The sequence below is a fragment of the Lissotriton vulgaris genome, chromosome 5, assembly GCF_964263255.1.
Source record: "Lissotriton vulgaris chromosome 5, aLisVul1.2, whole genome shotgun sequence".
NCBI lineage: Eukaryota > Metazoa > Chordata > Amphibia > Caudata > Salamandridae > Lissotriton > Lissotriton vulgaris.
In genome coordinates, this window is record NC_141693.1 from 663169415 (window position 1) to 663195541 (window position 26127).

At 46.3% G+C, this 26127-nt stretch overlaps 1 protein-coding gene across 9 annotated transcripts in view; it reads right to left on the reverse strand.

The window, feature by feature from the left end:
- Nucleotides 1-26127, reverse strand: part of KCNMA1 (potassium calcium-activated channel subfamily M alpha 1) — a 1464982-nt gene that overhangs the window by 362930 nt on the left and 1075925 nt on the right. For all 9 annotated transcript variants that reach the window (XM_086922098.1, XM_086922095.1, XM_086922094.1 and 6 more), the window contains exon 18: nt 2946-3022. In XM_086922098.1, the coding sequence (XP_086778224.1) occupies nt 2946-3022 (77 nt within the window). The remainder of the gene's footprint in view (nt 1-2945; nt 3023-26127) is intronic.

The following is a 26127-nucleotide window of genomic DNA, read 5'->3' on the forward strand; positions in this document are numbered from 1 at the left end:
ATATCACTATTACCACATGCAACATAAAGAAACCAAAGGAAAAACACCAAATGCCCCTGTCAGGGAGTACAGGTTCTGCTGCTCCCCGCAGCACGGGGATCACAGGGAGTGAAGTCACTGTTACTCACAATAGATCACTACCAGAGTGCAGCGAAGAGGGGAAGAATAAACCAAAAAATATAAATCATCACAGCAGCTCACAATAACATCTCACAAAACACAGCAACTGATACAAAGTGGGCATATTTCCCACCTCCCCTTGCTGGGTTCCTTTCACCATGAATACATTGGAGGAAGTGGAAGGGGGCTGAAATAAATGAAAAGTTACTCATGACAGTTTATCATGAACATCACAAAAATAACAATTGCACATAAAATCGACAGAATGTGTGGCTTTTCACATCCTCCTCAATGGGCATATTTGGGTGGGTTCTTTCCCACTCTCTGCTGTAGTGACATCGATTAGTAACAGGCCTTGGCACTTAGGCACACTGGTCCCTGTAAGCTAATGCTGTGAAGGCGGATACTGTGCACAGGCTGAGGATAAAGTATAAGTGCACCGTGCATGGAGTCGAATACAGGACCCGGTTTGGGAAGCTCTGGGTGGGAGTCAGACTACACACCTCTCCACCTACATCCTCCATGTTAGCAAAATATCACCAGTATGGAAGCCTTCCCAACTTGATGCCTATTTGGTAATTGCAAAACTAAAATGGTGAAAATGGGATTACATTTCTTGCATGTTTTTTCTATTGGAAGAGATTTTTATGGAGGGGGTGTCATGGAGCAACATGAGTACATCACACTGAGGCTGAGGCTGCTTCCTGCCAAAGCCTATTAAGGGTGTGGAACCAGGGAGCTAGACAGATGGTCTGTTGCTGGGAAGCCCCAGGAGCCTGTAACTCATTAGAGGAAGGACTAATGTATTCAGAGCAGGATTGGTGCTGTAATAACACTAAAAGAAAGACTTCATGTTTACAGGCTGGGATTCCATTACATCTGTGTGTTCTGAAGGCAGCAGGGAGGGGTGTCCTGCCAACTCATTGCACTTCAGTACTCTACTAAATGTTCTATCAAAGGAGGCTGTCTGGGCAGTAATAGAGAAGAATTTGTGTGAAACGTGTAACTGTGCCCAAAATAGGCAGGCGGGCTCGTCTGGATGCCCAGCATTCTTCGCTTGGACAGGGGTTTGCAGCATGAAACATGCGCCTCGAAGGCTGGTTCTGGCAGGGGGCATGACTGACATCTTTGGCCAGTAGCTCAGAGAACTCTTCTGAGATGTGCCAGTGCCCCCCAAAATAAGATACATCCAAGGCCTCTGTTCTGGACAATGTGCACCTTCATGGAGCTGGCATTTTTAATGCAGCAGTGAACTTCAGCCACTCTGCTCTCTGATTGTTGCAGGCCTCAATGTGCACTCTTTTTTTCTCTCTTTTCCAACAATTTTCTGTTTAGTTTCTAGCCCTTCAATTTCTTCTGTCCATGGGACAATGGCGTTTCCTCCACTCCTGGGTGGAAAAAAGCACTTCCTCTGTATGGCGGAAAGTTCCTTGGCGATTTTTATGCGGCCTCTGTGGCTCCGGTGAATGTGTCATTTGAAATGGAGCCTAACTTGTTAAAGAGGCCATAGAAGTGAATGATCCCAGAAGAGGTCATCACACAAAGGAATATTCTAGAATGCCTATTGTAGGTGATTGTTAGCATGCAGGCCTGTATAAAAAGAACTGGTTTTTTTTCGCCAAATTGAATGGTCGTTTCAAAGGTGGCACCTTGCGAATGATGTCACAATAGGCTTCAAAAACAAACCAGTCACCATGAAACAAATGTGCATTCTGGAATCCACATTGCCAACTAAAGACAACTGGATTAGCTTATTTTCACTAGCTGGAACTTTTAAGTGAAAATTTGTTGATACATGTAATTCTCCTGGTAAGGTTATATTTGAAATGCAGCTGCTTTTAAGTAAACACTGCAAGACTTCTATCTGGCAGTCTAAAGCAGCTATTACCATCAAATACAAAAAGATTATTTATTATAATATTTGAGAAAAAAGTTCAAACTAGCATCCAAAAAATGTACATAAACATCTTAGAGTTCAGCTTCCATGTGTAAGAAAATGAAAAGATGGCTTCTCCGCACTCATTACAAAGATGTGCCCCCTACGTTGTAGAAAATGCGACAATGGTGGATTGGTCGTCCACAGTGTATCCCTTACTGTAATCGAGTAGTTACTTCCAGACATATGCACAACTGCGGGTTCAAGACTATCACCTGCACAATTATTATTTATTTATTTCAAGGCATCTCTTGCTTTAAAAGAGATGCTATTTCACACCGCTGAAAAGAGCAATGCTTATAGAAACCACTGGACATGTGATCCAAACATGTGCACATCTTTTGCACATATTAGGTGACTCCATCATGTCATTTATTGGGCAAGATGAATCTTTCTTTGGACAGTCTAGAATCAAATGACACTGTAAATAATATATTACGTTGCACATATTGATGGTATGAAAGCCCATGGTAGGGTTTCCTCTCACGCATTTAGCGGGTGGACTGCAACGTTTGCGATTCATGATGTTAGCAGACACGGGTCATGGGTGATCTAAGAAGACTCCAGAGTGAACAAAAAGTTGCCTTGTATGAAGTGCTTTGTCACAAAGCGCCTTATTTAGAGTTTGACGGATGGGATACTCTGTCGAAACATGGCGGGTGTCCCGGCCACAGTATTGCAAGTGCATTACAGTCTATTACACTTGTCATATGAAGGATGGGAAATTCGACACGGTTTGAAGGAGTTATAGAGAAATTGGCTTTCGCAAAGGTACAAACTATCTACTTTAGGCTATATTGTTTCCCAACCACTAGCCTAGGACGAGCATCATTAAATTATGTCCTGCCCATGTGCGCTGAGGAAAGGGAGACGAACAAGCATCACTTACGCCTTTTGCAGCCACATTTTTTGATCCTTTTAGGGTCCGTGATGTCATCATGGCAGGCCTTGCAATAAAAAAATGCCCTGAACAGAGAGAAAGAGTAAAATAGAACAGTAAAACGGTGGGTGCATTTATTCCGTTTCTGAAAACATAAGCGTCTTTTTTTTGGTTGTATGTAATATCTCATATCTCCACAAGGTGGCAGCACAAAATAAAATGAATATAATGATCACTGCACGCACTGTTACAAAGCGTAACAAAGGTAGTAAAATACAGAGAAATAAGGGCAGTAGCTTGGTAAAAAATGAAAATTCAGAATAAAAGCAAGTAACAGTGCAATTAAAGTAAAACGAAAAGTAAATATAATTATTGCAAAGTGAATAAAACATTTCATAAATTAAAAATAGTCCTAGAAAGATAATAACCAATGGTAAAACGTTCTCCCCACGTTGGCCTCCCAGCTACAGCCCCAAAAGCATAAATTACAAAAGCAAGTACTTCCTATCTGCCTTCTGACTGAACAGGCCTCGAATGAGCAATGAAGGAGTTCGATAAGACGCACCTGTCCTTCCGGTCTCGATTTTTGTTGAGTTTCCGCATAGATGGCTCTCATTTGAGTAACAGGAAAAGTCACAAAATACCCGTAAAAATAGGTGCAAACACCGTCTGTGGAGCCTGGCTCATTAGCACAAGGACGGCTTTAAACCAATACATATTATAGTTTGTGGTGGTATTTCAGAATATCACAATTATTGTCAAACACCAAAATCGGCTGCAGGAAAATTACCATCAAGACAAGCATATGTAAGTAGGTAATATATTATGGGGCTTATTTATGAGCCATTGCGTCACTTTTGCGCCGCCGTTGCATCACTATTTGTGACGCACCAGCAGGGTAAGCAATGTTCCATGTTTCGTCACATTTACAAAGTAACGCATCTAGGTAGATGCGTCACTTTGTAAACCCCTGCGCCACAATCAGGGCCGGACTGGCTACCGGGCAGTTTGGAATGCTGCTGAGCTGGGGGCTGATTTCGTTCATGGAGACCTTTGTGTGCTAAACGAAATTTGTTTTGCTTTAATTAATTCGAAGTACACACAGGTCTCCATGAACAAAATCAGCCCCACCGCAGTGAAATCAGCCCCCAGCTCGGCAGCATTCCAAACTGCCCGGTAGTCAGTCCGGCCCTGGCCACAATATTCCTGCGCCAGGTATAATGTATGCAGGGTGGGCATTTTGATGCAAGTAAGCCTTGTAGAAGTGACGCAGGGAAATCTATGAGATTTCACTGCGTCACTTCTATAGGACGCAAATGCGTCAATATCTTACGCCTGCCTCACACCAGGCGGTAGACTGACGCAGGCACATTTGAAATGGGACTTGCCCATGTGAAATTACCTATTGATGGAGTTGCGTCACTTTCGTGACACACTCCAGCAATGCGTAATTTTTGCGCCTAAAAAAATATGTCAGAAATACTGATGTATCTGTAACTCCTTGTTACATGATGCATCATACTGTAAATATGACGCATCCAGCATGTCGCAAGGAGGGCGCAATGAAAAGCGACGCATCGTTGTTTTCACGCAGCGATGCGTCACTTTTCATAAATGAGGCCCTATGTATTCTTAAGTCTATATCGACGTATCTTGATAGGCACCTTGGGATGAGTGTGTGTGTGTGTGCAACAAATATGGCTTCTTAGAAAGGCACACACCTAGATTTTGCCAGTGTTGTTCAGGGTAAGCAAAACACTTATACTTCATTTCGAACTTTCTGTTAAGGAAAGAGCACAGCCCTAGAAGGGAGCAATTTATGCTGATTCACTCAATACACTGTATCAAATGGCGAAGACTCCCCCCTTACCAGTCGAATGTTGTGTTTTTATCACTCATGGTCTTGAGCATGAATAATCAGTTTTACTTTCATGTGCTCTTATAAGGCGTCTCTCTAGTATAGTCCATGGCAGTGTACTCGGAATGCCTTTTATGGAATGCACTTCATGAGTGTCACATTAAAAACAAGCTCAACTATCAAATTAAGCATATCCTTGTAGGACTGATAATTTGGGTGTTGTTGGGTAGCGTCAGACATTACAATGAAACAATAGCTTCAATATCCTAATATAAGTTATCATACATTTCGTATCTTACATTAATTTATTTTGTATTCGTCCCATAATTGTTATACCGAAAATTACCGATTTTATATATATAAATCAATTTTTAGTAGTTAGATTTTGTTGGGTATTGCCTGTAGGTGTTTTTTTTATATTCATAGAACAAAGTAGTGTATGCTTTTCCAGAGACATGATTTCTTGTTGTGTTATATTATGTACTAAAGGGCTTTACGTTATTCTGTTGCCTGTCATCTGTTGTGAAGTATTTTTCCAATTACAAAGTGTCTATTTATGTCACAGGTACATGAAGTTCTTCATCAATGTTATGACCTATCGGGTGGGTGCCCCAAGTTTTGTGATGTAATTAGATTCTAGTTTTTTCAGTGTTCTCACATGATCTCGGCCTCCTTCTGATTTGTTACTTTTATCAATAGTAGAATAATTCAGTGAGCTTAGATCAAAGGCATGTTGCATCTCACATTCTGCAATTGTATTACTCTGACCTCTTTTTTTATCATTCTTATGTGCTCAAAACTTTATTTGTTTTTTCAAAGTGCATGTCGTACTTCCAATGTATTGGAGGCTACAAGGACATATTAACACATAGATTACAAGATTACTGTTGCATTTGAGAAAACGTATAGGGGTATATTTACAAGAACAGTGACAGAGTGTGGCGTTAGCCTTCTTGGCTTAATGCCGTGCTTGGCCACTTTTGAGACGCAGGGTTGTCCGTATTTACAACAATATGGTGCAGTCCTGCATTTCCCCCTGCGCTGACACTAATTACAGCTGCCTAGCACCAATGCAATGAAGAACAAGGAGGGGTTTGGCCCAGTAGGGAAGAGGGTAGGTAGGGCCCGTTAATAGCAAAAAAAGAGAATTTACCTATGCCTCTATGCACATATTTACAACATTTAATGTCATTAAAGAGTGAACCACACTGTTAGTCAACTCGGACAATGATTTATGTCAGTTATTTATCAAAACTCATGAAAAATTTATACTTTGTGGCAAGAGAAAAATACATAGTCAACTTGACATTGAACACACAAAAAGAGATTTTTGCAAGGGATAAAGCAAGAATAAACAACATATGAACCAAAATTGCGTGGATTATCGTGAACAAATCAACAACAAGTGCAAATACATTATACACAGTGAGTAAATTATGTCAAAGCAACAAACAACAGTTTTACAAAAGTTTGTGTTAAATTCACAATAAACTACGGGGATACGTCTTATTCAATGTTTGCCCCGTTGCCTGTAAAATTGTTAATTATGAGTACTGTGCTGTTTACAGGACAAAAACTTGTTATAGAACCAAAGATAAATTGGGACTAGCCCAGAGGTTTGGGCGAATCAATGTTGATAAGTGCCAACGCGTTTCGAATGCCAATGTGTGGATCATCGGATTCTCATCAGGGCGTGGATTGAATCCATTTGTAACTGTTGGGGAAAAGGAACAAGGGGGTTTCAATTAAAAAATAGGATTTCGACTTGCGAAAGCTTGTCCCATGTGAATGCTTCTACTGTCACATACCGTGTGCGACCAACTTGTTTTGGTCGGTTGGGTCTTTAATTGTGAAGCCAGTTATCCTAAGCCGTGGAAGTCAACCTGTAATTTAGTGACAATGGCAAAATCAGTGTTTGTACACTTAAGTACAAGCAGGCACGGGAATGTGCATGCATTATGAGCAAAAATTACCTCTATGTAAGGAGCAGCCGCTCCGAGGTTGAGGCTGAGGCTTTAATGATTTCCCTTTGATTGCGATCTGCAAACACAAAGGGATGGTGTGCTTAGCGAGGGGAAATTCTTTTTAATGTAGTGACCAAAAGAGTTTGGTGAAAAAAGATTTTCTTACTTGTGTCCGTAGGCCAAAAACGACTCTTGATCAGATTCTGTGAAAAAACGGAAAGGGAACGGGGAGCTGGTGAGTGCCCTGCGTTTTAATTTCAATTGCATAAACAAAGTGAAAAAGACGTGCGCCGGTTGGCGTCTTACCGTAGCCTTGGACCCTCAGAGCATCGGGTCCATCGTCTGTAAGGACGGGAGCGTCTCTTGTTTGAAATTGATTCTAAAGTAAGGAAACCGAGCGAATCAATATCGCGGTAATATTCAAAGAAGAAGCGCGTGTGTATGCGCTGGTGGCACAGAAAGAGTCTTACCTGGTTTGTAGTGAAACCGTTTCATCTATTTTGATTCTGGGAAGACACAACAGCTCGCCGTTGTGATTGAGGTGGACTAAGTTGGAAACTAGTTGTCACATGATACCAGGAGCCAATCGGTTCCAGGGGCCCCCTCGCTAAGGATTGTGGGACATGTAGTTCCACATACATGAATTATATCCTAGTGACTTCACTAAGGACATTAAGTCCATTATTGACAGTGTTAAACTTCATAATCAGATATGCCTCCTTGCGTAGTAATGCTGCCTCAATGTCCTGTACATATTGTTTAGGATCCGTCCATGCAAGGACGGATCCTAAACAAGTCACTAGGATATAATTCATGTATGTGGAACTACATGTCCCACAATCCTTAGCGAGGGGGCCCCTGGAACCGATTGGCTCCTGGTATCATGTGACAACTAGTTTCCAACTTAGTCCACCTCAATCACAACGGCGAGCTGTTGTGTCTTCCCAGAATCAAAATAGATGAAACGGTTTCACTACAAACCAGGTAAGACTCTTTCTGTGCCACCAGCGCATACACACGCGCTTCTTCTTTGAATATTACCGCGATATTGATTCGCTCGGTTTCCTTACTTTAGAATCAATTTCAAACAAGAGACGCTCCCGTCCTTACAGACGATGGACCCGATGCTCTGAGGGTCCAAGGCTACGGTAAGACGCCAACCGGCGCACGTCTTTTTCACTTTGTTTATGCAATTGAAATTAAAACGCAGGGCACTCACCAGCTCCCCGTTCCCTTTCCGTTTTTTCACAGAATCTGATCAAGAGTCGTTTTTGGCCTACGGACACAAGTAAGAAAATCTTTTTTCACCAAACTCTTTTGGTCACTACATTAAAAAGAATTTCCCCTCGCTAAGCACACCATCCCTTTGTGTTTGCAGATCGCAATCAAAGGGAAATCATTAAAGCCTCAGCCTCAACCTCGGAGCGGCTGCTCCTTACATAGAGGTAATTTTTGCTCATAATGCATGCACATTCCCGTGCCTGCTTGTACTTAAGTGTACAAACACTGATTTTGCCATTGTCACTAAATTACAGGTTGACTTCCACGGCTTAGGATAACTGGCTTCACAATTAAAGACCCAACCGACCAAAACAAGTTGGTCGCACACGGTATGTGACAGTAGAAGCATTCACATGGGACAAGCTTTCGCAAGTCGAAATCCTATTTTTTAATTGAAACCCCCTTGTTCCTTTTCCCCAACAGTTACAAATGGATTCAATCCACGCCCTGATGAGAATCCGATGATCCACACATTGGCATTCGAAACGCGTTGGCACTTATCAACATTGATTCGCCCAAACCTCTGGGCTAGTCCCAATTTATCTTTGGTTCTATAACAAGTTTTTGTCCTGTAAACAGCACAGTACTCATAATTAACAATTTTACAGGCAACGGGGCAAACATTGAATAAGACGTATCCCCGTAGTTTATTGTGAATTTAACACAAACTTTTGTAAAACTGTTGTTTGTTGCTTTGACATAATTTACTCACTGTGTATAATGTATTTGCACTTGTTGTTGATTTGTTCACGATAATCCACGCAATTTTGGTTCATATGTTGTTTATTCTTGCTTTATCCCTTGCAAAAATCTCTTTTTGTGTGTTCAATGTCAAGTTGACTATGTATTTTTCTCTTGCCACAAAGTATAAATTTTTCATGAGTTTTGATAAATAACTGACATAAATCATTGTCCGAGTTGACTAACAGTGTGGTTCACTCTTTAATGACATTAAATGTTGTAAATATGTGCATAGAGGCATAGGTAAATTCTCTTTTTTTGCTAGCACCAATGCAGGCACCCTTTCACCATATTTACGCCACCCTTTTAAATATGGGGCAGCGTCAAAATCAATGGGTGCTGCGGTGGAACGCCCACTGCAACACAAGTTGCCCTCCCCTTTCACACTCAGTACAGCGTGAAAGGGTGCCTTATTTACAAGGCAGCAATAAGCCACATTAAGTGGCTTAACACTGCCCTGTAAATAAAGCGAAGCCCGTATCGCCACAGGAACGTCGAAAAATATGATGTTCCTGTTGCAAAGAGGCTTGTAGATAAGCCCTGTGTTCTCTTACTGTTTGCCATTGTGTAACATAAAACCTGGGTCGTTTTGTCCGTTCTTGCAGGCTTTGCGATTGTGACACGTTGTGAGAATCCTAGGCTTTTGCAGTTATGTATTTCTCATGTTTGGACTGCGGAAATGACTCCTTACTAGTAGATCTTTAAGGGATAAGTCCTTTCTGTAAACGATTAATGGACTATTTCCTAATTTCTCACTACCGTTAAGGGTTGTCCTTTACTAGCTACCAGTATTTTAGTAGGACACATCTGATCTTAGCAGTAGAGAAAATGAAAAGAAGAATCCTTTTCAGCGGGTATAAAAAGAAACCCATCTAACACGTAAAAAGTGCAGAAACCAGTGAACTAATTACTAATGCTGAGGATTCAGAATTTCGAGAAGGTAAATGAAGGAGATGGCAAAAGCGTAATGATTTCAATATGCGCAAAGGAATTGGGCAAGATTTGTTATTTCTCCCCAGGAAGCCTCAATGACTGTTGGCCCCTTCCGGAGGCCCTAAATCACTACTGCTGTTTTCAAATGATTGCTCTTGTGTAAAGGTGAGGGACAACCCATTGCACACCACACAACTATCACAGCTCCTACACAGCACTCTTCTATCCCCATGTTGAGGATGTAGCACACAGGAAGAATAGGAGGCTAAGTTTTCCTCTCCCAGCAGCATATGTGGAGACTAGAGCCAGTGGTGCAGGGATGAAGAGAGACTGCGGGGCAGGCCTAGCATTAGGGCGGTGCGACTGGTGCAGCCGCACCTGGCCCTGACCTCAGGGGCCCCTTGGTTTTAAAGGCACCTGCTGCAGAGTTCCTTGTGAATTCAGCAGTTCTCACACAGCAATAAAAATGTTGATAACCCTGGCGATTAATGTTCCAGGTGAAGAGAGATCTGAGTTTTTGTCTGGTGGCAGTTGGCCTAATCATAACATAGTGCAGAGGGTTAATGTACCTGCTACAAAGAATGCGTACCATGCAGATCACAGAATCGTAGATCATGTGTATTGTTCAGTTGATTCTTATTAGTAATGCCCACCCCAATCAGTGCTTTAAAACAAATGAAATAGATGTGAGTGAGGGGCTATGGAGAGCTGTGGGGCAACGTTGGAAGGTGCTAGTGGGGGGGTTAGTGGAGAAGGTGCCAAAAATATTGTCTCACTAGGTGCCTCCAACGCTAAAGACAGCCCTGCTGCGGCGCCCCAGGAGCCTGCCATGTTGTCGCTCATCAGAGCATGCAGGTGCCCGGAGGGCTAGGGCAACTGTAAAGAAGAAAGGGCTGCCAAGACAGACCGACACCGAATGAGTATACATCTACTACTAAGTATAAACTTCAAGGACAGTCAGTTCCTCACAAGGCAATGTGGACTCATTCAAATTTGCATATTCTTTCTTGTGGTGGTCCCAGAAAAGGGAGTGCAAGAACCACAGAGTGTTTGACAAGGCTCTCTGGGCCTACCAGGAGCAGGGGCAGACTCCACGAGCCTGAGTGCAGGGAGGAAATCAACATCCTAGGTCTTCTGGGGCCAAGAATTAGTAGTCCCATGGAGAAGGTAGCATGTAAGAGTGTGGTACTTGTATAGCAAAAACCTAAATGAAAGGCAGCAAGCCATTGGATAGGTGGATGTATTCAGTAGTCGACTGCTACTGCCTCATGACGTGGTGTTCTTTCAAGAGGTGCCTGTTCAGCTCTTCGTAAATTTGAACAGAGGAATGTTTCCTTGTTTTGTGTTTCTTTTTACACTTCTTTGAGCAGCCTGATGATGTCCTGGCTGCAGATGTGCAGAGAGCCACAGAGAGGGAGAACTTGTCAGCCAGATCTGCAGAGGTGCTAGTAGTGATGGCTTTGTAAATGATGTGGCTGGTTTTGAAGAAGGTGTGAACCATCAGGGGGATTCAGTGGAGTTCCATTAGCATGGGGATGATGCAGTCATCTTCCTTCTTAGGCCCCGGATGATATATGCTGTGGTTAGACTCATTTTAGGAGCGCCCATATGTGAAGGTCCAGGGCGTCTTGGACCTTTAGTGATTTGGGTCTTGGGGGGGGGGGGCAATATGGTGTAAACACAAAAATATATGCTCTTGTCGAAATATTCATTGCTTTATGAAAAGTGTGCCAAAGCCAAACAATCTAGCTTTTGATAATGTTTAGTATTTAACTCTGCTCACCTCAAAAGGAAGCCTTCACATAGCTCTGCCATGACTAACCTCAGAGCCAAGTGCTGAGGGGGTGTGCTTTGCTTTCAATTTGAGTTACAACAGTATGTTGGCCAATGGGAAACGACTCCAATTGATACAAATGCGACCCAGTCACCCATGCATCTCCTCGGACCTTTAAAAAAGGCCTTCCAAGGAGCATGTAATGAATTATCTGATAAGACCTAATAAACTGTGGGATCAGGCCCTGAGGCTTTCTGACTACCTCATGTCAGCTATTATCTAGTTGATGTTATCTGAAACTTAACAAACCTCTTGGGGGTGGCAGAGCGTTTGTAACCCTCCAATAACTATGGGACTCAATCAGAGTCTAATGGAAGTGAAGCCTCACTGTAGGGGTCTTCCATTATGCAAGCCCATGGTTTCCTTCACCCCTAATTAGAGATGGGGAAGCACTGCTGCGTCTGCCTCGCCCTTTAGCGCACAGTCGCTGATCAGAGGTCGTCCACCAAAGGGCCACCACCATTAGTCCATTGTCTTTTTTTTAGGGCTTTAGGAGGTTTTTTACTAGGGGTGCAAGTATGGCAAAGGGGTTCAGGGGTGAAGCCGACCTGTTTCATGGCTTCCGGTTTTTGAGAGGGGGTTGATGTGTTCCCATCCAGTTCTGTCCAAATGTGTATCATACCTTTATTTGAAGGCATAAAGGATTCTGTAGTTTTGCGTTACACTATGTACGTGTGAAATTCTGTTACGAAGGAGGTCCTCCTGCCTTATGCAGTGGTAGTAGACAGATGGTGTGTCCCTTGATTTTGGTGTTAATTAAAGTAAAACAATACTTATTAATCAATTAGAAATCCAGTTCATGGTGTGCACTCCACAAATTTATTGTATTCAGAATATCATTATTATTATGACTATTAAAATTGCTATTCTTAATATTATGAACATAATAAGAATGATATGCTTTAGGCCAGAGATCCATTTTATATTGAAAGCCTGACCGCGCCAAGACCAGCCAGTGCTCTTTAAAAATGTGACCAGGTATGAAAAGTAACACTGTTGTCTCCTGTTGTGTAATGCAGACCCCCATACATATTTTGGCATTGAATCCTTCACTAAAGAACTTGAGAAATTAATAATGACTGCAAGGCAACAGTGGGCCCTTTTTAGGACCTGTCAATTTAGTTTAGATTTCCTTTTCATATATTTTTGACACAGCAGATGGGTTGAAACAAGTGAGCGTCATTGAACTCCATTAAGGAACCACTGAAATCTGATGATGTTGAGAGGTGCGTTAGAACAATTGTGGTCTTTCTATTTTGGGAGGGGGCCTAGAATGTGTGGAGCACTGCTGTTGCTTTTGTTACAGGGGTTTGATATTGCAGCACTGCTTTAAAACCGGCCCCAGTAACTAAATGGCCCCCAAACTTCTGGCCCACCGGGGAAATGCCCGATACCCGCTATGGCCAGGCCAGCCCTGATGGCTTGCTAACTGAGCTACATAAATATAATTTAACTCACTCAATGTATATAACTCTGACCACTATTGCCAAAATCTCTGGGTATGGAGACTTGAAGAACAATGTTCTGTCCGGAAAAGTAGCATCAAAGGGTATTTTACAATGGGCTGAGAGGAGGGTTGATTTTTTGGATCGTTTTATCATTTGAGTATTGTAGTCAGGGAGATTTGAATGCAGCATTACAACGATCACAGAATGGAATGGAATGCCTTATAGAACATTATTCTTATATATTATTGTTCCCTAGTCACAACATAACAACAGGGACTTTGGTGTTCCTCTGTCTTGATTGAAGGGCTAGAAGATACAGGAAGGGAAGAGTGGTGGACACAAAACTGCGACTGACCTCGACAACTTCAAAACAGCCCAGTACAACTAATCAGACTCTCCAGGAAGGAAGCCCTCCAGGGCAGAATCGCTACCAACGCCCACAACAGCCAGGAACTCTTCAGCATCCGCAAAGAGTTTACCCAACCCAACAGCGAGACCACCGACATCCCACCCTCACATTACCTCTGTGACAGACTCAGCAGCTTCTTACATCACAAAATAAAGGCCACCTATGACAACTTCGAAGTCAACAAACCCCCACGAGGAACCCTTACCCACCGCACCCAGCAGCATGCAACCGTCACTCAACAGCTGGGCCGCCCTCAGCATCGAACACATGCTGAGGATAATGAAGAGCACCCACTCCGGGACCCCCACGGACCCACCGCATCTACCGCAAAGTTGCAGACATCATTGCCCCGAACTCCAATGCATCATCAACCGTTCCTTCGAGACCGCCTCCTTCCCCGATGACTGGAAGCATGCTGAGATCAACCTCTCCTGAAAAATCCTTCAGCGGACCCCACCGACTGCAAGAATTTCAGACCGATCTCCCTACTCCGGTATCCAGCCATGGTCATGGAAAAAGCCACCAACAGCCAACTCGCTGCCCACCCTTGGAGACCCCCCACACTGACCATGCACTCAACTTTGGGATCATCCTGGACTCTGAACTCAAACTGGACCGCCAGGTCAACGCCATCACCTCCTCCAACTACCACACCCTCCGCCTACTCGGTAAGACCTTAAAGTGAATCCCCCGAACACACGAAAATAGTCACGCACGCCCTCATCAGCAGCAGATTGGACTACGGCAATGCACTCTATGCCAGGATCTATAAAAGAAACTCTCCAGGACGCCGCCACCAGACTAGTCCTCAACCTACCACGTCACTGCCACATCAGCCAACACCTGCGGACCCTATACTCTCTCCCTGTAGGGAAGAGAATCACCTTCAAACTCCTTACCCAAGCACACAAGGGCCTACACAACAGCGGATCCGCCAACCTGAACAACCGCCTCATGTTCCACACACCCCAGCGCTCCCTCTGCTTGGCCCAACTCTCCCTCCCAACTGTACCTCGGATCAAGAGAAACAGAACAGGAGGGCGCTCCTTCTCCCTTCTCACAGCCAAGTCATGGTACTCCCTCCCTCTCCACCTTCGACAGACTACATCGCTCCCCAATTTCGTAAAGGACCTCAAGACCTGGCTCTTCGAAGTTACGCACCCCCTCTACCTCAGCTCCTTGAGACTAGTTACGGGTGATTAGCCTGCGCTTTACAAAAAGTGATTGACTGATTGATGGACATCATTTGGAGGTACCCAGGGCAAGAGCTACCTTTGGGTTGTCCCTTGGTGCCCTTGGCACCACCTCTGCCGCACTGGGTCGAAGGGGTCATTGAAGTACCAGGAGGAATAGAATGTCAACGGGATCTCCAATTATCATATTTGGTTTCCACATAATGCTTCCCAGCAAATAGGAGGTAATTGAGTGGACAAGGGGGGGACAAAAGATCTATACTGGGATATCATTGTAAGTGGCGTAACGCAAAATGATGGTGACCCCCCCTTCAGTATGTCTCTACACTGCCATTCATCAGCCTTGGGATTAATGGGACCTCCCATGAGATGGAGGGATCCCCTTAAGGTTGGGGGCCTTCCTGCTCTGGAGGGGCTATAAGGGCCTGCGTTACGGCCCGGGTCTTTGCGGTCTATCGGTCCATGATTTCACTTCCTCCAGACTTGGCACTCTGTGAAGCACGGTCCATGATCATAGATATTTATCACATGTCTTTGTCTTGCTCCCTGCTTGAAACGCTGCAGTCTCTGGTTTTTTCGAGTTTTTCAGGTCACGCGACGACACTTTCGCGTTACTAAGTCTGATTTGTATGAAAGGTCTCTGTTCTTTGTGCCGCAAGTGATCTCACAAGAAAGAAGAGGGAGAAAACACTGAAGGATGTCAGGACACCAGCACCACAGGCACAGATGAGAAGGCTAACAAAGCCCATATTTCTGTCCATTGCGCGTGCTCTGGAAACCGTACAATGATGTAAGCTCAGAAAAACGAGCACGAAGTACACTTGTGTTTTTGTCTTGTGCAGATGTCTATTTTCAACAGTGACTTAATTTAGAAAACATGCCATGGACCAAGTACCCTCTCAGCGTTTTGAAGACGACAGTAAAAAGCATGCAGTTTATTTTTGACTAAGCTACAATACAAGTTTAAGACTGATAGGTTAAAAAACATAAAGCTAGTTCTTGATTATTTAAAGGCACAGTACACATTTTGTGTGCATCTTCTGTACAGCGCCAAGAATACTGCTCTGGGTGACCGTACAAGCAAGTCCTCCTTTTTTTAAAGACAGGCTAAGGATAAATGCCTGCAGTTAACTCTTTGTTTCTTAAAGTCGGGACTCTCCAAACGGAGAGCTCAGATTTTTTCTGCGGAAAATGCACATTTAAAAGTTTTTGAAAATGTTGCTTATTTTCCGCAAGTTCTGTGAAAATTTGTAAAGTACTAACAGAAATGTCTGATTTTCCAGGCAGACAGAAAGCCAATAGAAACATCAGAAAGGAAGGAGGGATGACTGGGACCAAGGTGGTGGAAATGTAATCACAGCTTTTAGTAGAGACTAGCCACGCTGCAGGTATCACTTAAGCATTCATTGTTCTGTTGATTTCATAGCAAGCAGGAAGCTGGGGTGGGTGGGCATCTTCATAGACACTCTATGAGAAGCCCCCCGGCCCAGGTCATGCAACGACTCCTGTCCCCGATCACTGAAGTCCGCGAGCAGAGGTGGTCTGTTGGGTAAACCAACATGCATGGGCTCGGTGAAATGTGAAGAAGGCACATATAGCCTGGCATCACAGCACGGCAATGCTACTGGCAGACTGGGAGACACCTATGAGAGAAACTGACACCTTGACATATGAGGTAATCAAGAGAGAACTGCACAAGGATAAGAGTCACCCTTCATATTTCAATTTCTCATGGGAAATTATGCCAATTTGGAGATCATGTTGGCACAAGCTTTATCTTCCACATGGTTTATATTAAATACATACATTGGCTCCCAGGGACGTGAAAAGAGAAGTGCTTGGGCAGACAGCTCTTAAATTCGGAGTATAATGAATATAGACACATTTCTGAAGATTTCTTCAATTAGGAGGCTTAAGAACATGAAGTCACTGTGTCTAGTGACTGGCATTAGATTTATCACATCAAGAGACTATGAGATCTGGGCTTGCTCACTGGAGAAGTGTGGCTCACTGGTTAGAGCAGGCAGACCCTGAAGCAGAGGTCAGCCCGGGACCAGGGTTTAATTCCCGACGCGGCAGGGTCTTGAGCTCAAAATGTCCACGGACTCGATAATTCTCGCTTCGGTGCCTGACCTAATCATGGGTTCACACTCTGCAACTCTGGGCATTAAGCTTGCTTAATCTCCACAACGGCCCCCCGCGGCGGGATGACCTGTAGGGGCTATCTCACAGGGAAAAGCCAGGATGGGTTCCCAAGGCAAGCGCTTAGAGACCCCTGGGTGATAAGTGCTATATAAATCCAATATACAATACAATACATTTGTCACTCTCCTAACTGCTGAGTATTGGATGACCTACCGGCCATGAAGAAATGCGTTACTTACCTGTAACAGCAGTTATCCAGTATTGGTGTCTTTCATAGATTCACATGCCTGAATCATTCCCCGTCGTCGAGACGGGAGCCTCCGGTACATAAAAAAGTAATGTCCTATAGACATACATAGAGAAAAAGCGTCTAAGGGCCTCCCCTTAGTAGCCTTTCCTTGTCCTTATGTAAAAAAGGACCAAACTCTCACAGTCAGCCAATCAGCTCCGACCTCCCTCTAGAACCTTCCTGGGAGGAGCCTCAGTCCCTCAGATTTTCGTACGCACCCAGCTAGGTTGGCGTAATACAGTCCGAGAGGGAAGTGAGTCCTTCCAGGGGAGGCGGGAGGGTTGCATGTGAATCTATGAAAGACACCAATACTGGATAACTGCTGTTACAGGTAAGTAACGCATTTCTTATCCAGTATTAGGGGTGTCTTTCATAGATTCACATGCCTGAATCAGAATAGCTAGCAACCATAGGAGCACATTTGTAAAGTAAAGTTGCTCTGCCGTCATGTTAGATAATGCATATAATATCATACAACATGGAGACAGCATAGATAGAATATCACAAGAGCAAGAATGTGCATACCTGGAAGGCGGGATGTAGGAAGGCTCACCTTACTGAAAGAGATGGCGAAGCACCGCCTGGCCCACCGCCGCATCCTTCTGGAGTTCGATATCCAGGCAGTAGTGTCTGGAGAAAGTGTGCGGTGACTTCCAGGTCGCCGCTCTGCAGATGTCCAGGATCGGCACTCCAGCGAACAGTGCTGCTGACGTGGACATCGCCCTGGTGGAATGAGCAGTGACGTGATCATCCAAAGGCCGGCCGGCCTTGTCGTGGCAGAAAGAAATCGCAGAGGAGATCCATCTGGAGATGCTTTGCTTCGTGAGAGGCAGGCCCATTCTCGGTCTGCTGTATGCCACGAACAGTTGTGAAGATTTCCTGAGAGCCTTAGTCTTGTCCAGGTAGAACTTTAGGCATCTCATAAGGTCCAAAGTATGCAGCGACCTTTCCGCTGCTGTTGAAGGGTTGGCAAAGAAGGACTTAAGGACTATTGGTTCATTGAGATGAAAGTCCGAAGGTACTTTTGGAATGAACTTAGGGTTTGGTCTCAGTATCACCCTGTCCTGTCTAAATTGCATATATGGTTCCTGAATGGACAAAGCTTGCAGCTCGCTAACCCTTCTGGCAGATGTTAGAGCGAGCAAGAGCGCTGTTTTCCATGAGATGTGTTTAATAGATGCCCGATGAATGGGCTCAAACGGATGACGCATGAGTTGGTTGAGTACCAGATTAAGCTGCCATGTAGGAGGGGCTTTCCGAGGCCTCGGAAAGGATCTGTAGAGTCCCTTCAGGAATTGCTTGACTAGCCGACTGGACCACAGAGAAGGCCCTGTGACAGTTCTGGTGAACCTCGAGATAGCCGCCAGGTGAACCTTAATGGACGCATGCGCTAGTCCCGACTGAGCCAAATGGAGGAGGTATGGTAATATCTGTTCAGGGGTGATGGCGAGGGGTCGCAGGCCCTGGTCCGAACACCAAATGCAGAACCTCTTCCATTTGAGAGTGTAGGTTTTGTTCGTACTGTCCGCCCTTGCTTTAGCTAATACATCCCTGCAGTCTTGTGGGATATTCAGGCCACCGAACTCTCTGTGCTCAGGAGCCAGGCCGATAATTTGAGCGATTGGAGGTTCGGGTGCTGTACTTGCCCGTTGGACATCGTCAGGAGGTTCGGGTGTTGTTTCAGGCGAATCGGTGATCTGATGGAGAGTCGAAGCAGATCCGAGAACCAGTGTTGCCTCGGCCAGAACGGGGCAATTAGGATCAGGGTACAGGGCTCCACCTTCATCTTCCTGAGGAGCCTCGGGATCATCGGGAATGGAGGAAAAGCGTATGCAAAGGCGCTGAACCATCCGATGGAAAATGCATTTCCTAGTGACCCTTGTTGGGGATGCCAACTTGCGTAGCTTGGGCATTTGGCATTCCCCTTGGTGGCAAACAGGTCGATGTTCGGGACTCCCCATTGAGAGAAGATGTGAGTCAGAGCGCTGTCGGATAGTTCCCACTCGTGGGAGAGGGATCTTTGCCTGCTCAGGGCGTCCGCGATGGTATTGTCCTTTCCTGGGACATATTCCGCTTTGAGCGGGATTCCGTGCAGCACTAGCCAGTTCCAGATCTTTTGCGATTCGCGTGAGAGAGAGAGCGAACGCGTTCCCCCTTGTTTGTTGAGATAGTGCATCGTCGTGGTGTTGTCTGTCCTGACGAGCACCGGGGAGTTCTGGATGCGTGGCAAGAAGGCCTGGAGAGCCAGATACACGGCTCTCAGCTCCAAAAGGTTTATATGGAGCAATTTTTCCTGAGTGTCCCATTTGCCGCTGATCTGAAGGTCCTGGAGAACAGCGCCCCATCCCTCTAGGGAGGCGTCTGTGGTTATCACCAGAGGTGATGCTGGAAGGAGAAACGGTAACCCTACAGTTAGATTCATGCGACGTTTCCACCATTCCAGACCTTTGGACATTTTTGGTGTGATCCGAATAATGTCTTCGAAGGAGCCAGTACTTTGAGTCCATTGGCTCGTGAGTGCCTCCTGCAACGGGCGCATTCTGAGTCTGCAGTGCGGGATGAGGAGTATGCAGGAAGACATCATCCCTAGGAGGGAGGTGTAAGTCCGAACTTTTAGGTGTGTCTTTGCCGCCACAGCCGTGGCCAGAGATAAGATCTTGTCCATCCTCTCCTTCGAGGGGAAGGCTCTTGTGCACTCCGTGTCCAAGGTGGCCCCTAGGAAGTTGATTTTCGTTGTGGGGACCATGCAGGATTTTTTGAGATTGAGCGTTAATCCCAGCCTCTGAAAAAGAGTGGTGCAGGCGTTGGAGGATTCGGCTGCGTCTCCAGGTGAGGGTGCTTTCACCAGCCAATCGTCTAGGTAGGGGAAGACTTGGTGACCCAGTTGACGTAGGAAGGCTGCCACCGGCGCAAGGCACTTCGTGAAAATCTGCGGCGTGGACTTGAAGTCGAATGGCAGGACTTTGAACTGATAGTGACGGCCCGCCACCTCGAACCTCAGGAATTTCCGGTGACTTCTGAGGATGGGGATGTGGTAGTAGGCATCCTGGAGATCTAAGGATGTCATGAAATCTCCTTTTTCTAGAATGCCTAGAAATTCTTGAATCGTCACCATCCTGAACGATTGGCTCCGTAGGAAGGCGTTGAGCGCTCGGAGATCCAGGATGGGCCTCCACTTGTTCTCCTTTTGTTGTACAAGAAAGAAGTGGGAGTAAAATCCCTTCCCCTTTGAGGATGCTGGCACTCTTTCGATTGCTCCCTTCCGTAGCATTATCGAAAGTTCCTTGAGCAGGAGGCGCGGGTGTTTGTGTGTCCGTCTGCGTGGAGGTGTATTCGGAGGGATGGAGGTGAATTCGAGAGAATGGCCGAATCGAATAATTTGAAGAACCCACCGGTCCGTGGTGATGTACTGCCAATTGGTGAGGAAATGGGTCAGTTTTCCTCCAATTTGAAAGGATGGAGAGGGTGGTTGGACTGGCTGGAGTAATCGGTCACTGGCGGCCGCCAGCGCCCCTTTTGGTATTTTTTCCTCTGTAGCTAGATCTTCCAAACGAAGATTGGCGGCCTTGCTGCTGTTTGTGTTGGTATTGGCCTTTGTTATTGTATGAATACGAGGACCTGTTCTGATAGGAACCTCGAGAAGAGGACTGACCTCTGGATCTGTTTCCTCGAAAGGACTGGTTTCTGGACTGCAGAGTGCCCAGTGCCCTTGCCGTGTCGGTGTCCTTCTTAATGGTCTGCAGTGCCTCGTCGATTTTTTCCCCAAAAAGGTGTTGTCCGTCGAAGGGCATGTCCAGAACCTTCGATTGCACTTCCTGGCGGAATGATGTCGCTCTCAGCCATCCTTGACGCCGCAGGACTGCAGCCCCCGCAAGCTGACGGAAGCCTGTCATGGCTGCGTCGATAGCACAGTCAATTAGTTCCGCTGCTGAAGATTGACCTTCCACCAGGAGAGCCTTTACCTCACCCTGGACTGCGTCAGGCAGTTCCTTCACGTAAGGGGCTATGTCCTCCCAGAGTTGGCGATTGTAACGCCCCAACAAGGCAATGGAGTTGGCCACCTTGATGGTCATGGCCAATGTGGTTGTGAAGCGTTTCCCAATCGTGTCAAGTTTCCTGCCTTCCTTGTCCGGGGGAGCGGACAGTGGTGAGGAAGGGTTGCGGGAGTGTTTCTGGGCCGCCTGTGTCACCACCGAGTCTGGTTTGGGGTGACCATTGAGGCAAGCCGCCGCAGTAAGTAGGGCTCTGTATTTCTTGTCTAGGCGTGGAACAACCGCCGGTACAGAAGCAGGTGTCAGCATTAATTTCTTTCCTTGTTCCCACAAGAACTCTATAATCGGAATAGATTTAGTGGACTTTTGTGTCTGTTCTTTGAAATCGTGCAAGAAGCAGTCCGTTTCTGTTGATTCCACAGCCATATGGAATCTCTTCGCTGCTCTCTCCACAAGCTTATGGAAGCCGGCAATGTCCACCGGCGGGGAATCCGCTTGACGTGGTTGTGGTGAAGCTGGGGATGATGCCACATATTCATCCTCTTCATCCTCGTCCGAGTGGTCCGAGTGTACCTCCTGGACCTCTCCTTCCTCCAGTTCCTCCTCATCCTCATCTTCGTCTGAAGAGACCACCACCTGAGGCTGGACGTCGTGGTGGGTTTGAGGGTGATGCTGAGTTTGTTTTGGGGCGGACACTGGTACTTGGACTGTAGGTGTCTGATTCCCCTTGTCCTCAGGCGCAGGAACCGTAGGCGCTTGACTGCCTCTGTCCGCATCGGGAAAGCGTTGTTTGTAATCCTGTACAAGGAATCTTAAGTCATTAACAAGGGTCGCCGGTAAGCATATCATGGGGGTGACTTCCGTGCGGACGCTAGTATGGACAGAGTGTTCCTGATAGGTGAAGTCTTCCTGTTCCTCATCAGTGCTTTGGCATTTGATGTTAAGGTCCGAGACCGAAGTAGCGGGATCCAGGTGGTCATCCTCTTCGGATTCTTCACTTTGGAAGATTTCCTGAGGTGGCTGCATTTCCACTTTGCTCGGAGATGTTGTTTCTGGGGTAATTTGCGGTTTGTAAGGCTTGCCAGACCTCGCATCGGAGCCCGTCGTCGTCGAGGGAACCGTCGACGGCGGCAGCATGAGGGTCGATACTTCCACCAGTTTCGATTTTTTCCATGGCTCAGGCAGTGCCATCTTCGACGACGAGTCTTCCGTCGACGGTGTTGTCGTCGTCGAGTCCTTCGTCGACGGAGTCTTCGCCGTCGACGACAAGCCTTTCGTCGACGGAGTCGTCGACGAGGTCCTCGTCGACGGTGGAGTGGGCGATGGATTCTTGGTCGTCGACGACTGCGAAGTCGTCGTCGACGTCTTCGTCGACGGTGTTTTCGTAGACGACGTTCTCGTCGTCGAGTCTCTCGTCGACACCTTCGTCGTCGACGGTGGGATCTTTGGCAACGTCTTCAACGACGATGGGCTCGTCAATGACGACGGCGTCGTCGACGGTGTAGTCTTCGTTGTCGACATGGTCTTTGTCGTCGACGACGATTTTAGGAGTATAATAGAGGAAACAGGTCTACCTGAAGATGAGGAAGACATAGTCGTCGTCGTCGACGCTGAAGGCGACAACGCTGATGTGGTAGACACTGTGGTCGTGACTGAGGTAGTCCTCTGGGCTTGTCTAGAGGACGGAGCAGGCTTCTTAAAGGTTTGATCATCCTTAGCAGACACTGAAGATGTCGCAGATCTCGCCTCTGAAGACTTCTTGTGGGTCTTCTTAGGAGGAGTGTCTGAGGGGCCAGGGGAAGACACCCTAGGCCTCTTTTGAGAGACAGCTGAGGTCCTGGAAACACTGCTCACAGAGGAGTCCAGATTGTCTCTGTCCTTAAGCCTGTCAAGCCAAATAAAAAGGCGACCTTCCCTATCTCTCACGGTCTTTTTAGGAAAAGACCTACAAATCTTGCATTTGTCTGAGACATGGTCCGGGTAAAGGCAATACAAGCACAGGTCGTGCTGATCATCCACATGGATCCTTTTCTTCCCACAGGAAGAGCAGGCCCTGAAAAGGGCTTTCTTCTTTGATTCCGACATGGAAGAAGCAGTGGAAAGAAAACACTTACTGCCAAGACAGTGTAGTGAGGTAATCCTTGAAGAGTTGAGGGTTCAGATATCACTTTCAAAGAAAGTTTGTTGAAGTTGAAGGAATCCTGAGGAGAGCTCAGGCTGGAGACTCCCTAGCACAACATGCGGCAGAAAATCTGAGGGACTGAGGCTCCTCCCAGGAAGGTTCTAGAGGGAGGTCGGAGCTGATTGGCTGACTGTGAGAGTTTGGTCCTTTTTACATAAGGACAAGGAAAGGCTACTAAGGGGAGGCCCTTAGACCCTTTTTCTCTATGTATGTCTATAGGACATTACTTTTTTATGTACCGGAGGCTCCCGTCTCGACGACGGGGAATGATTCAGGCATGTGAATCTATGAAAGACACCCCTAATACTGGATAAGTATTTTATTTCATTTTATTGTTCGTGGATTTGTTTGGCGCTTCGCACCTCTCACGATTTGTTGAAGTGCTTTATGCTAGGCAGCATGCTGCTCCAGGACCCAGGGTTAGTGGTTAGTTCAATGGTTATCGGTTATCGTTGGTTATTCGGTTCAGTGGCGGCTCTTTTTAGGGGCTTCAGGCCAATGCTCTGCTGGCTTTGATGCACCACAGCTGCTAATTATTTACCAGAATGGTGTTCATGAAAACACAATTTTGTGTTTCCATGAACACTGCCAGCCCTCTCGACCTTGTCTCCCGGCTGCTGGTGACAGGAGGAGAAGAGGGTGTGAGGCACAGTCCAGCTACAGAGTGCTATTCAAAAACACAACACCTTAGGTGGATGTGTAGACTGGATATGTCTGAGGGGAGTAGTTCAACTACGAACCCCTCATTCAGGCCCACTCCATTTTATTTATCAGACACACTGCACATGGCTCAGGCAGCACAGTACTTCTGATAAAATGTAGCTGTCAGGGAGCACATCAGTGCATCACTGATGCCAACAGGAAGCCAAACAGAACAGCAGGAAAAGGACCCCCAGCACTGCCCCAGCTTCTTATAGGGCTGTGCTTCCAATCCGATCAAGAAGCCGGGAGAGGGATTCAGGTGGGTCTTCCCATTTTCAAACCTGGCCTTGTTGCTCTGCCTGACGCCTCGTTGAGAACCATGGCTTGCTGGTCAACGACCAGTGCCAGATTTCTGTTCTACTGCGGCCACAGAGCCCCCAGCTTGCCAACAAAGGATGTAAGATAAGTAAAAAAAAAGTTGCATGTGTGTGTATGTGGGTGACTGAGGGTGAGTGAGACTGAGTAAGCGTGAGTGTGTCTTTGAGACTGTTAATGAGAGCAAAAGTGAATGTGAGTCTGAGTTTGAGAGAATGTATGACTAAGTGAAAGGGCGTTCAAAGGAGTATGCGTGTGTTAGGAGGAGTGAGTGAATGGAAAGAGTGAAAGAGAGTGGAAGTGAGTCAGGGGTTCAGCTATCAATGATGCAGCAGGTGCAGTTGCACCAGGCCTAGTGTCAGAGATTGTGAAAGGGTGTTTGACAGAATTTGAAGCAGTGATTATGAGTATGTTTGAATGTGAATAACAGTGAGTGGGAGTGAGAATGAGTGAGAGTGAGAGTAAATAAGAGAGTGTGAGTTAGAGTAAGAGATTGAGTGTTAGGGGGAGTGATTATGAGTGAGAGAGTGCGAGTGAGTAAGAGTGTTTTCGATTGTGTGTTTTATGATTCTGAGTCTGCCGTTAGCCATGGCATAATCAATATCATTCTAGGCTTACGGTGGAACCCAGGGTACTATACTGCCACTGGCATACTGGAGATTATTATTGGCATATGGAAGGACACCTATGGCAAAATGCAGGTCCTGACATACTAGACATCATTCTTGGCAAGGGCCCCCTTTGGAAAAATGCTGGCACTTGCATACTGGGGGATATGCTGGCATGGGGCACCCATAGCAAAATCTAGTGCAGGGTCATGGGAGGTAATTTTTGGCATAAGGGAGGTCATTCAAAATATTGGTGCTAGAAAAGTGGAGGTAATTATTTGCCTCAGAGAGGGCAGCCACAGCATATTGGGACTGAGGGGGTGGGTTGGAGGTAGCAAAACATGATAAAATGATGGGTCTGAAATACTGAAGGTAACTTTTTGACATACAGGAGATCCACATTAAGGGGCCGATTATGATGGCGGACGGACCTGAGTCCGTCCGCCACCATAGAGTAGGAGGGAACTTCTGCATGGTCTGTGGAGTTCCCTCCTGTGCAATTAGGATGTGACCGCCACCCTGGCGGTCACATCCTCTATTTTTACCATTGCGGCGCGTGCGGCTTCAAGCTGCATCCGCCGCAATGGTAAAAATGCATACTTTGCATTTGTAGGCAGAAAGCGGCAGGCACCGTGCGGTGCCTGCCGATTTCTGCATACAAATGCAGGGGGGTACCATAGGTACCCCCCATGTGCACCCCCCACCCCCCCTTCACCCAGGGGGCCCGCAACGGGCCCCCACAGTGAAGTTAACACATGCTTTTCCACGGCGGAAAACCCGCCGCGGAAAAGCATGTTTCACAGGCCCTCCTAATATGACTGACGGTGTCTGAGAGACACTGTCACCATATTAGAGCTTTTCCGCCGTGGTTGTAAGCCAACCGCGGCAGAAAAGCGGCGGACGGAAACCAGGACCCACCAGCCATCCTAATGTGGCGGTGGGTCTTTGGTGGGTCCGCAGAGGATTTTCCGCATCCTCCGGGCCGGCGGTGGCTTCCGCCGGCCCGGAGGATGCGGAAAATCCTCCATCGTAATAGGCCCCTATATGTGCAGTGTCAATGACAAAATGCTGGTACTGGAATACTGCATGACATACTAGGCATAAGGAGCACCCATCGCTCTGCTGGCACAATGGAGGTAATTTTTAACACATGGAAAACTATCACTGCACATTTTGAAAACAAACTGTGTGAAATCCTGGCATGTATTAAGCCCCAACATATTCAAAGACCCCCAGGTGCTACTGTTGGGATTCGCCTTGTGCTCTCAAGGAAACCCTTCCATCTGTTTCCTCCAGC